A 12,805-nucleotide genomic window follows, 5' to 3' on the forward strand; every position below is an offset into this window, starting at 1 on the left:
CCCATATGTGGTAATAAACTGCTGTTTGGACCCACAGAAGGCTCAGAAGGGACGGAGCACCATTTGGATTTTGCAGCTCAGATTTTGCTGAATTGGTTTCTTGGGGCCATGTTGCATTTGCAGAGCCCCTGAAGTACAAGTACAGTATAAATTCCCTAGGTGTGATCCCATTTTGTAGACTATACCCCTCAAAGAATTAAATTAGAGGTATAGTGAGCATTTTGATCCCTCAGGTGGTTTATAGATTTTATTAGAATTGGGTTGTGAAAATGAAAAAAATTGTTTTTTTCCAATAACCTTTAGATTTAGCTCATAATTTTTCATTTCCACAAGGAATACAGGAGAAAATGCACCCCAAAATGTGTTACACAATTTCTCCTGAGTTGGGAAATACCCCATATATGGTTGTAAATGCTATTTGGACACACGGCAAGGGTCTAAAGGGAAAAAGCGCAATTTAGTTTTTGAAGTGGAGACTTTACTAAATTTGTTTTTGGTGCCATGTTGCATTGCGCTGAGGTACCAGTACAGTGAAAACCCCCGAGAAGTGACCCCATTTAGAAAACTACATCCCTCATAGAAATTCATCTAGAAGTGTAGTCAGCATTCTGACCACAAAGGTTTTGCAGAAATTAGTGCAGTGGATGTTGCAGATCGAAAATTGCCATTTTCCACAGATATGCTATTTCAGTGCCCAATGTGTTGTGCCCAGCTTATACCACTGGAGACACACACCCCATAAATTGTTAAGCGGTTCTCCAGAGTACAGTAATACCCTATATGCAATCATAAACTGCTGTTTGGGCAAACTGCCAGGCCCAGAAGGAGCACAATTTGGCTTTTGGAGCGCAGATTTACTTGGTAGTAGTTTTGTTTAGTGTTTTACTGGTGTTTCAGTTTATACTGTGGGGGCATATGTAAGCTGTGCGGAGTACATCAGGGTATATGTAAGCGATGCGGAGTACATCAGGGTATATGTAAGCGATGCGGAGTACATCAGGGTATATGTAAGCTGTGAGGAGTACATCAGGGTATATGTAAGCTGTGCGGAGTACATTAGGGTATATGTAAGATGTGAGGACTACAGGGTATATGTAATATGTGAGGAGTACATCAGGGTATATGTAAACTGTGTGGAGTACATCAGGGTATATGTAATCTGTGAGGACTATATCAGGGTATATGTAATCTGTGAGGACTATATCAGGGTATATGTAATATGTGAGGAGTACATCAGGATATATGTAATATGTGAGGAGTACATCAGGATATATGTAATATGTGAGGAGTACATCAGGATATATGTAAGCTGTGCGGAGTACATCAGGGTATATGTAAGCGATGCGGAGTACATCAGGGTATATGTAAGCGATGCGGAGTACATCAGGGTATATGTAAGCTGTGAGGAGTACATCAGGGTATATGTAAGCTGTGCGGAGTACATTAGGGTATATGTAAGATGTGAGGACTACAGGGTATATGTAATATGTGAGGAGTACATCAGGGTATATGTAAACTGTGTGGAGTACATCAGGGTATATGTAATCTGTGAGGACTATATCAGGGTATATGTAATCTGTGAGGACTATATCAGGGTATATGTAATATGTGAGGAGTACATCAGGGTATATGTAATATGTGAGGAGTACATCAGGGTATATGTAATCTGTGCGGAGAACATCAGGGTATATGTAATATGTGAGGAGTACATCAGGGTATATGTAATATGTGAGGAGTACATCAGGGTATATGTAATCTGTGAGGACTATATCAGGGTATATGTAATCTGTGTGGCGTACATCAGGGTATATGTAAGATGGGCGGAGTGCATCAGGTCATAATAGGATGATGTAATAATGGGGTTAATGAATAATAAAATTAATTATCCATGGATAGGGACGTACGCTTTGAACCAATCCTTTATGCACAGGCCAGATTTTTGGGTGCAGGAGTCGCACTTCTAAAGGGTGTCTGTGGAATTGTACAAAATATCCGCACTCCAGCATTGTCTAATCTTTGACTTCTTCACTAGCCCCATATGTAGCACTGACCCCAAAATGTAATCGTTTCCGCTGCATTTACAGGGTCTACCAGTGGGGGCTAGCAAAAGATGACGTGGGGTTTTAGATGAGGAACTGCTGCACATATAAATTAGTCTGGGCCGTAGTTTTACATTATTGCATTCCAAGAGTCATAACTTTTTCTTTTTCCGTTGGCAAGCTGTGTGAGTGCTTGATTTTCATGGGACGAGCTGTAGTTTTTATTAGTATCATTTTGGGGTACATGTGATCATTTGATCAGTTTTTATTCAATTTGTTGGGAGGTGAGGAGACCAAAAAACAGAAATTCTCTCACTGTTTCTTTTATACATTTTTAACGGCGTTCTCTGTGCAGTATAAACAACATGTTTACTATATTCTGAGGTTCGATAAGATTATGGCAATACCAAATTTATACCGTTTTTATGTTTTACTACATATACACAATAAAAACACTTTTTTCGAAATAAAATAATGTTTTAGTGGGGGGCGGGGCTTGACGACGAGACCGGACGGACGCACTATCTGAGAGCTCTGCATCCTTGTGCCTAATCTGGTGCCATCCACCTTCTTCCATCAGCAATCTTGGGTCCTGGTGTCCCCCTGGATGTCCTCTGGTACTCCTGGCACAGTTTGGCACCATTCTTGGGCGTTTTGGCCGCATTTCAGACCGCAGCCTACTACCAGGCCTGAAGCCGCGGCCTAGATTTCTGACGGCCGCCGCGGCCTAGATTTCTGACGGCCGCCGCGGCATCGTGCCGCTTCCGGACCAAATAGCGCTCCAGTGCCTCAGCGGACAGCAGACTCACAGGTACTAACCTTCACAGCTGGGGCCCTCCCTGGACCTTGTACCCAGGCTTCATAGTAGGATAATCCTTCTGTTGAGGAAAACGGCGGTTTCATACTGCGGCCGCCATCTTGGATTTGGCCCAGCAGGTCTGTATTACATTGCCTAATGCCGATCGCCTTCATATAGCCCAGGACCGCCAGAAAGCCGCAGGAAGATAGAGTACCAGTTACCCCAGTCTACCTGTAACACTTTCCTGCAGTCCCTGCTATGCTGGATGCGGGTAGCCCATATACTTACTATGTGATCTAGTGCGCTGATGTGAGCACATATTGCACCCGGCTCTTCTATTGTATTTGAGTTGCAAAAAATGGGGAAAATTTGTCCGGCAAAGTTTGTGGACCCCCAAACTACATCTAAACCAGGGAAATTGCAGCCGGATATGGACAAGTACCTACAAAAATACTCACCGCGAAAAGCGGCTACAGGAGCTAAACACAACAGGCAAATTGGGGAACAATCTGAAACCTCAGATGCTGAAAGCAACATTGACGGTGAGGTGCCTCCTAGTGCATCATCAATGGTCTCCGTTTCCTCTTTGAGTCTACAGAAGATCATAGAGAAAGCGCTCAGACCTGTCATGAGAGAACTGGCTGATATTAAAGAGACTCTGTCACCACATTATAAGTGCCCTATCTCCTACATAAGGAGATTGGCGCTATAATGTAGGTGACAGCAGTGCTTTATATTTAGAAAAACTATCTATTTTCACCACGTTAGGAGCGATTTTAGCTTTATGCTAATTAGTTTCTTAATGCCCAAGTGGGCATGTTTTTACTTTAGACCAAGTGGGCGTTGTACAGAGGAGTGTGTGACGCTGACCAATCAGCGTCATACACTTCTCTCCATTCATTTAGTCAGCGCATAGTGACACTGTGTTGTTCGCTATGTCCTGTCTTATACTGACACATTAACGTTACTGAAGTGTGTAGACAGTGAATAGTCATTCCTTCCAGCCAGGACGGGATGTCTATTCACAATCCCTGAACTTTGTTAACGTTTGTTTAGTACTTACAGCAGAGCAAGTGTAATCTCACGAGATCTCGCTGTAAATGACAGGTAGGAAACAGTAGTCTGGAGCGGAGCCATTGACTTCTACAGGACAGATTTCTAGGCGTGCTCTGTGACTCGTGCAGAGGTTATTGTGCAGGGAGGGGTGGGAGGGGAGCGGTGTCCTTCACCTATGGTCAATGGTGAGTAATATGTTGGCGCTATATAAGTAACTGAAAAAATGGTGGATCCTGAGTTATCTATATAAAGGTGTTAGGCTTCGTTCATATCTGCGTGAGGGCTCCGTTCAAGGGTTTCGTCTGAGCTTTCTGTCAGGGGAACCCATTAATGGAACCCTGACTAATACAAACGGAAAACATAGGTTTCTATTTGCATCACCATTGATTTCAATAGTGTCGGATCCGGTGAAAATGGTTTCCGTTTGTCACCATTGTTTAAGGGTTTCGTAGTTTTGACGGAATGAATAGCGCAGTAGACTACGGTATTGATTACGTCAAAATGCCGAAACCCTTAAACAACGGTGACAAACGAAAACCATTTGCCCCGGATCCGTTACCATTGAAATCAATGGTGATGCAAACGGAAACCTATGGTTCCGTTCGTGGGTTCCCCTGACGGAAAGCTCAGACGGAACTTATAAATTGAGTCCAAACGCAGATGTGACCAAAGCCGTATCTGTTAGGTGTAATCCTGCCTGTGATGATAATGAGATGTATGATGAGAAATAATCTCTACAGAACAGGAAAGGTCAGTATATTATGGATGGTGGATCCTGTGTTATCTATATATTGGTGTTACCTGTCATTGTAATCCTGTCTGTGATGATGAGATGTATGATGAGAAGAGTTCTCTACAGAACAGGAAGGATCAGTTTATTATAGATGGGGGATCCTGTGTATGTATGTATGTGTATATATATATATATATTTATTTATTTATTATAGGTGTTACTTGTCAATGTAATTCTGCCTGTGATCATAGTGTGATGTATGCTGAGAAGTGATCTCTACAGGACAGGAAGGATCAGTCTATTATGAGACTCCGTGGCCAGAGGGAAATCTGCAAGATTTTCGAATTTTTAATCTAGATAATGACATACAAAATAATTAAAAAAAACGTCACCAAAAAAATCATTAAAAATATGTTTAACAAAAATCTTGATTTAAACAACAGGTAATTTTCTGATGACACATGCCCTATATGAGGATAAACTGAGTTTTCTCAGATCCCGACTGTTAGTGCAGTTGTTAATCACAGCTGGTGCCCCCAAAAATCTAATACTAATGCCGGTGGATGACCAGATTCATAGAACACATTGTAGAGAACTTCTATGTGCAGTCACATCTCCCTCAGGTCCTGCACTATGTATAACACATTGTCTGACGTGTTACTGTAATGTAGAACGAAGGAGGAACCCCACCTTAACAAACCTCCCAATTCACTTTCTAAATTCATTATTACTGACCTGTGGTAACACCTCCTGGAATTTCCTCCTCCACTTCACTCTTACACGGTTGATCGCCCCTCACCCACTGTTCTGCTTCATCCTCCGCTTCACTCTTCCACGGTTGATCGCCCCTCATCTGCTCTTCTTCTGCTTCATCCTCCGCTTTAATATTAGTCAGATCTTCCCCCTGATTTCACATATGTAACAATTCAGTACAATACAGCAGAGAGTGCGAAGAATCTAACAGATCAACATAAGAAACCACCAAAATCTATGACCACATCTATGACCCGAGGACCAAAAAGCTCCACACCTCCCTATATAGATCTGGTATAGGGATCAGCTTCATCTACCTGATGATTCTCTGGGACATTGTGATTCTCCTCTGGACAGTCCTGGGAATACAGAGGACTGGGACATCTCTCTGGTGGATTTCTCCTACTGGATTCATCTGTAGGAAACACACAGTCACTGAATACATGACTACTGTATATCTGTCTATATATCACACACAATGTTGAGGTCCTCACTTCCTGTGTCGATGTTCCTGCACCTCGTAAGCCGCAGGCCTAAAGTAGACAGGCTAACCACAGTGAAAGGTGGGGCATCAACGGCTCCTGCTCCGCCATAGTATTTAACTGTATCTGCCTTCTGTGGACGCAGATACACATGAAAATAGCTGGACACAGGGCGCCCCTATTTTGAGAGTTCCCTACCAACCAAAAAATTGTCAAGGCATCGCCTGCTTTTTTGCCTCTTAGAGGCTGTGTACACCTCTGTAGACAATATTTTCCTTTAAAGGTTTTTATGTTAATATATATTTTGGTGATTAAACATTGTTTTTATATTGACTTTTTATTTTATTTTTAAAATGTTTAATTAAAGTCAAATGAAAAAAACTAAATCAAATATTTTATGAAAAAATAAAAAATTGCCTACAAAAAGGTGTAAATAGCATAAGTGGGATTAAGCTTTTACTTATCCAAGTCTTTGTGAGATTGTTTTTCAGAACACGTTGTACTTTATATTAGTGGTAAATTTAGCTCCATACATTCTGTGTTACATAGTTAATAAGGATGAAAAAAGACACAAGTCCATCAAGTCCAACCTATAATCCGACCGTGTTGATCCAGAGGAAGACAAAACCCCCCCATGAGGTGGATGACAATTGTCTCATTAGGGGAAAAAACTCCTCCCCGACTCCAAATGTGGAAATCACAATAAATCCCTGGATCACCGTCCCATCTCCAGAGTATAGTACCCATAACTTGTAATATTAAAGAGAACCTCCGATTATACTGACATTATATAGAAAACTATTATACTGCCGGAGTGTGCCGATAATCGTCTTTCTAAAAGGACTCGTATTATCAGGTTTACTTCTGACTACAGCACAGACTGCCCATCATCCGCGCTGCCGGCTGCCCATAACTCTGTATTAGGAGACAGAGCGACCTGCTCGTCTCCATGGCTCCTGTATCCAGAATGTCCGCCAGCGCTGTACAATGTAATGTGAACTCTAATGTAGTTATGAGCAGCAGGAAGCACGGACTACAGCCTGATGGGAGCTCAGGTATCACATACCTATATATATATCTTCTTACCTTGTGATATGCGCGGCCGGCAGTTCTCCATCAAGCCCTCCTCGTACAGATCCTTGTGTCCTTCTAGATACTCCCACTCCTCCATGGAGAAATATACAGTGACATCCTGACACCTTATAGGAACCTGACACACACAATGATACAGTCATCACCCAGACACCTCCAGTGCTGTTACTGTAGAATTTCCCAGCATTCCCAGCAGTGTCACCTCTCCAGTCAGCAGCTCCGTCATCTTGTAGATCAGGTCTAAGATCTTCTTCTCATGTATCCGGGAGTGAGGGGGAGGCTCTGTGATGGGACTACTGCTCCATCCTCCTGACTCATGGATGATGGGAGTCGTACAGTCACCCGATGTCTTCTTCACTATTGTGTACTCCTGTGTATGGAGAGAGACACTTAGAGAACTGAACACAGTATTCCCCCCTCAGTAGGAAGAGGGAGATTGTGACCCCGCTGTATAGACCTCTAGTGACCCCACATTTGTAATACTGGAGACCTCACCTACAAAAAGACATTGAGAAAATAGAACGAGGCCAAAACTAAAAAGGAAATAATATTAGGGGGGCTAGATGGACCATGTGCTCTCCTCCTGCCGTCATCTCCTATGTTTCTATATAGAGGTCATCCTGATCCTCCTGGTTCCTGGTCATTCTCATTGCTCTACAACATTACTATTGCTGCATTGGTGACATGACACATAACTGACCATATTGGTGGCTGATCTTCAGCTTCTTGACGTCACTTGGAAGGTCTGGACGCTGTTATACAGGACACTGGATTCTTCCTATTATGTGTTGTCCCTTTCCTATGTGTGACTTGTTCTATAATGTAGAAAAGTTTACCTCTCCGCTCAACAGGTAGATGATCTCCAAGGTGAAGTCTAATATTCTTCTGCTCATCTCATTCCTGTCCTTGTCCATCCTTGGTGGGTCATTCAGGAGAAGGAACGTTGTGGAGGAGAAGATGAGAAAACTGGAGGATCTAGTACTGCAGACGTCTTTATGAAGAAAGGAGAAGATGGAAATCATACAGGGGACAACATCATGTGTGACATACAGAACCTCACTTATTGATCATTGAGAGAAACATCTTCTCAGAGCCGTCACCACATGGAATAAAGGGGTATTCCCAACACGAACAACTCTACCCAGGATATGCCAGAAATGTCTGATAGATGCGGCTCCACCTCTGGCCGTGCTCGGCTGTTTCTGGACCTCCTATACAAGTGAATGGAGAGAGTCGTGCACATGTGTGGTCACCTCTCCATTCATTCTCCACCTCTGGCCGTGCTCGGCTGTTTCTGGAACTCCTATACAAGTGAATGGAGAGAGTCGTGCACATGTGTGGTCACCTCTCCATTCATTCTCCACCTGGATGTGGTCATCACCTCACCAGGCGGGTCGGGGGACCCCCGTTCTCCACATAGAGGTGGGACCCCCATATATCAGACATTTGTGGCACATCTCTCAGGTGATCACATGGTATGGATGGTTGTCATGGCAGCATGGGGGGTAGTGAAGGTCTGCCATCTTTCAACTCCTATTAACCCCTTAAGATTAAAGGTGTAGTCCGATTTTAATGATCCTAGTTTAAGTCGTTGCATATGGAAATATAGACATATTTGTCAATACCTTTTTTTTAAACGTTTTGTGGAATTCAAAAGATAATCCATCCGGTCCACCCCATGTCTTTTGCTTTGTTTGTCAATGGTTTCCAATAGTTACGGCCACCGCTGCGGTCTTGTAGCGGTGGCCACGCGCAGCTCGCACTGTGTATTTCCCTATTACGCTGGCCGGGTTCGCTGGAGTGCACATTGAGCATGTGCAGTGGCTCCCAGCCCGGCCGCCTCTCTCCTGCTCTAATGAAAGTGAATAGGACGGCTCCCGGGTATACGCAGAAGCCCTGGAGCCTTCTAATGTTTCTAAACTCCTCAGGCAGCTGTAGGGCCCTTATACAAAGCTCTGTTATCTCTATATGTAAGGCCCCATGCCCACTCCATGCCGTTTTTCTGACGGCTAGCACCCTGACCCATTCATTTCATTGGGGCCATGCACACTTCAGTTTTTTTGATGGCTCCGTTCCGAACAAAGGTAGAGCATGTCCTACTTTGGTCCGAGACTCCGTGACCGACAGGCCCATGCAAGTCAATGGGGCCGTCAAAAAAACTGAAGGCACATGGAAGGCATCCGTGTGCCGTCCGTGTGTGACGGAGCCGTTGCCTAGCAACCGCCGGGCGGGCAGAAATACATTACAGAAATATTACACTACTCGGCAGCCACTTGTCTCTATCAATCACTGATAGAGAAAAGAGGCTGATGATTAAAAATAAAATAAAAAGCAGTCGTTGTCTTGGTGACGAGCCCCTCTTCTTCCTCCAGTCCGACCTTCCTGTATGACACGGCTGCCTGTGATTGGCTGCAGAGGCCGCTGCAGCCTGTGATTGGCTGCAGAGGTAGTCACATGGGATGAAGTGTCATCCCTGGAGGCCGGCCTTCTGACGTCATCCAGACTTGCGTGACCGCCACTACAGCCTGTGATTGGCTGCAGCAGTGACATGGGATGAAACGTCATCCCAGGAGGCCGGACAGGAGGAATGTAAGTATGAACTTATTATTTTTTTTTTTTTATTACATTAAAATTGTATTTTCCGAGCGCCGAGCATGTACTGTCCAGGGTGCTGAAAGAGTTACCGCCGATCAGTGCAGCCCATTAACTCTTTCAGCACCCTGGACAGTACCATGCTCGGCGCTCGGAAATGGAAACACGGAGTGCACATGGCCGCTAAAACGGGCACACGGATCCGTCACAAACGGCCGTGAAAACTGTGTCGGAAGTGTGCACGAGGCGTAAAGGGTTTCGTTTGTGTTTGAGATGGTTCCTGCAGCACGTGTGTCACAGCGTTCATCTTCACAAGCAGCAGGAAAAGAAGATTGAGGATCAAATCCTGGTAGGAAATCGGAGTGGAGAAGTTCAATAGGGTTATTTCTGATCATGCATGTGCAGGGCAAAAAAAAAGTGGCCAGATGGGAATAACCCTTTAATCACGACATATTGCGATACATTATTACTACAGTGTATCGTACCAGCGATCTGATCATCACTAGTTCACGTCCCCCAGGGGAGTAATAAGACTTGTAAAAAATAGTCAAATTAAAAGTGTTTCAATATGTACAAAAAAACCTGAAAATAATATTTAAAAAAAAACCTCAAAGAAAGAACCTTTTCTAATTTTTCTCTAAAATAATGTAAAAAAAAAAAGAAAAATACGAAACATAACTGGTATCACCGCATCCGTAAAAGTCAGAACCATCACAATATAATGTTATTTACCCGCACGGTGAACGCCGCAAAAAAAAACCAAAAAACCTGTAGCTCACCCCCACGAAAAACAACAATGCCTCACTCCGCTCCATCCACGGAAAAATAAAAATGTTCTGTCTCTGAGAAGAAAAGGAGGGAAAAACCAAACCAGAACCTGGCCTGGTGGTGAAGGGGTTAACCTGCGGTGCGGATTATAGACACGCAGGATATCGCATTTATACCACGGATTCGCTGCGCATTTGTTGCAGAATTTCCCCATTAAATTCAATGAGAAAGTCAAGTTCCGCAACAAACGCCATTGTTCCCAGAATCCTCTGCGGCTCCACCGCGTGTTCACAGCAACGCTGCAGGTCACACATATATAAAACAGAAGGCGTCATGTGACCCCTGCAGCCAATCACAGGCCGGAGAGGTCACATGTCATTATAGGGGTCCCCTGGACACAGCCGGGAGAGCAGGGACGTGTTGCTATGGTAACGCTCGGAGAGGGGGGGATCGGCCTTGTATTTCTGTAGTAGATATTCGGGAGGATTATACGTCCACCATTTGGGGTGAATATTCGTGTGATTTCCTTGCGTGTTGTGGGTCGTATTCGCTACGTGTGAACATTCCCTTAAACCGCACGGTGAACGACATTAACAAGAAACGTATAAAAGTCAGTGAATAAGTTGTATGTCCCGAATATTATGTCATTACAAAACACGACTCGTCCCACAAACCACCCGACCACTACAAAGACCAGAAATAACCACTTACCCCAAAGAGGCCGGCACTAGAGGGGTTAAATCCCGGCTAGGAGTCCAGTGGGCGGGGTCACTCAATGATTGACAGCTCTCTGTATACACACTCATACAGGGGTGACTGATAACAGAGAGAACACCCGACCAGCGCTGCTCTCTGCCTCATACACGGCAATAGCTGAAGGACCTCTGATGACGTCCCCACCACGTGACCGGGGCATAAGGGGTGGAGCTCAGCAATAGAAGGTAGTGTTGGATGAAGGACCTGTGATATCAAGATCACGTGACCGCTGCATTAGGGGGAGGAGCTTAGAAGTGGTAATATTGAGCGATGGTAGAAGAACCTATGATGATGATCACGTGACATTGGGAGACGGGGCTCCTGTGCAATGTTGCGAAGTGATGATGATCGCGTGGCCCATGTGAGTGGGTGGAGTTCCTACGCTGCATAAAGTGATGATCACGTGACAGGAGGGCGGAGTTCTGTCCCGGTCACATGGTGGTGACGTCACCACAGGTCCTTTAGCTGTTGCCGTGTATGAGGTAGAGAGCAGCGCTGGGCGGGTGTACATGACTTCCGGTCACCGCTGTTGTTTATTGTTCTCTCTGTTATCAGTCAGGAGATTTCCCATGATGCGTTAGTAAGGTAAGGTTACATGAGGTCATTTCTGTCCGGTTTTGGTGCGTTTTTGTTTGGCAAAGTGTTGGTAATTATTATTATTTATTTTAATCGCTGTAATATGAAATACAGAATCTATCACTTGGTGATATCAGAGCTATAGTATTATGTAGGTCGTGCGTCGTCACACTAAAAGGAGCGGAGCCTGCACCGTACACGACTACTGACAGCCGCCGGCAACCACCAACATTGGGGAACGCTCAATCCCGGCCGTTTAACCCCTCAGATGCTGTGGTCAATAGCGACCGCAGCGTCTGATCAGTAAGGCTGAGTTCACACGTGGCGGATTTGACGCAGATTTTCAGCGCAGATTTTACACTTTGCAATGCAAAAGGGTGAGATCTGCGTCTAAACTGCAACAAAATCTGCGACACATCCGCAACGTGTGAACTCTGCCTTAGAGATAGCAGCTTCCTCTGTCCGACGAAATTGCGCGATGCCGACCGGTTACCATTGTAATAAGTTTTTTTTATTTTTACAAAACATGATGTAAGCATTAAAAATAAGTAACGTAATCGCCACATCCGTTGTACTCCAAATAATTAAAATATCAAGTTATTTAAACCGCAGAAATAATTCACATGTGAACGTCGCTGTTTTTGGTCGCCGCGCTTCTCCAACGTCTGGAATAAAAAGTCATATGCACCCAAAATGTCACCAACATCTACAGCTCGTCCCACAAAACCCCTCACACCGCGCAATCACCGGAAATATAAAACCCCTCACACCGCGCAATCACCGGAAATATAAAACCCCCCACACTGCGCAATCACCGGAAATATAAACCCCTCACACCGAGCAATCACCGGAAATATGAAACCCCTCACACCGCGCAATCACCGGAAATATAAAACCCCCCACACCGCGCAATCACCGGAAATATAAAACCCCCCACACCGCGCAATCACCGGAAATATAAACCCCTCACACCGCGCAATCACCGGAAATATAAACCCCTCACACCGCGCAATCACCGGAAATATAAACCCCCTCACACCGCACAATCACTGGAAATATAAAACCCCCTCACACCGCGCAATCACCGGAAATATAAAACCCCTCCACACCGCGCAATCACCGGAAATATAAACCCCTCACACCGCGCAATCACCGGAAA

The 12,805-nt window shown here is 44.6% G+C and overlaps 2 protein-coding genes across 3 annotated transcripts in view; one reads left to right on the forward strand and one right to left on the reverse strand.

The window, feature by feature from the left end:
- The window catches only part of LOC142664889 (oocyte zinc finger protein XlCOF7.1-like), a 34,602-nt gene extending 26,660 nt beyond the window's left edge, over positions 1-7,942 (reverse strand). The window contains exons 1-5 of the mRNA XM_075844346.1: positions 7,791-7,942; positions 7,157-7,324; positions 6,949-7,072; positions 5,698-5,795; positions 5,363-5,531 (exon numbers count right to left, since the gene is read on the reverse strand). Of these exons, the coding sequence (XP_075700461.1) occupies positions 5,363-5,531; positions 5,698-5,795; positions 6,949-7,072; positions 7,157-7,324; positions 7,791-7,868 (637 nt within the window). The 5' untranslated portion in view covers positions 7,869-7,942. The remainder of the gene's footprint in view (positions 1-5,362; positions 5,532-5,697; positions 5,796-6,948; positions 7,073-7,156; positions 7,325-7,790) is intronic.
- Positions 1-12,805, forward strand: part of LOC142658374 (uncharacterized) — a 130,459-nt gene that overhangs the window by 79,983 nt on the left and 37,671 nt on the right. Inside the window, exon 1 of one of the 2 annotated variants that reach the window (XM_075834111.1) lies at positions 11,549-11,655. The exons of the other annotated variant lie outside the window; for it this stretch is intronic. The gene's annotated coding sequence lies outside the window, so the exon portion shown is untranslated. Of the gene's footprint in view, positions 1-11,548; positions 11,656-12,805 lie in introns of those variants that run through there. 2 annotated transcript variants of the gene reach the window in all.

Source organism: Rhinoderma darwinii, chromosome 1 (genome assembly GCF_050947455.1).
Source record: "Rhinoderma darwinii isolate aRhiDar2 chromosome 1, aRhiDar2.hap1, whole genome shotgun sequence".
Taxonomy (NCBI): Eukaryota; Metazoa; Chordata; class Amphibia; order Anura; family Rhinodermatidae; genus Rhinoderma; species Rhinoderma darwinii.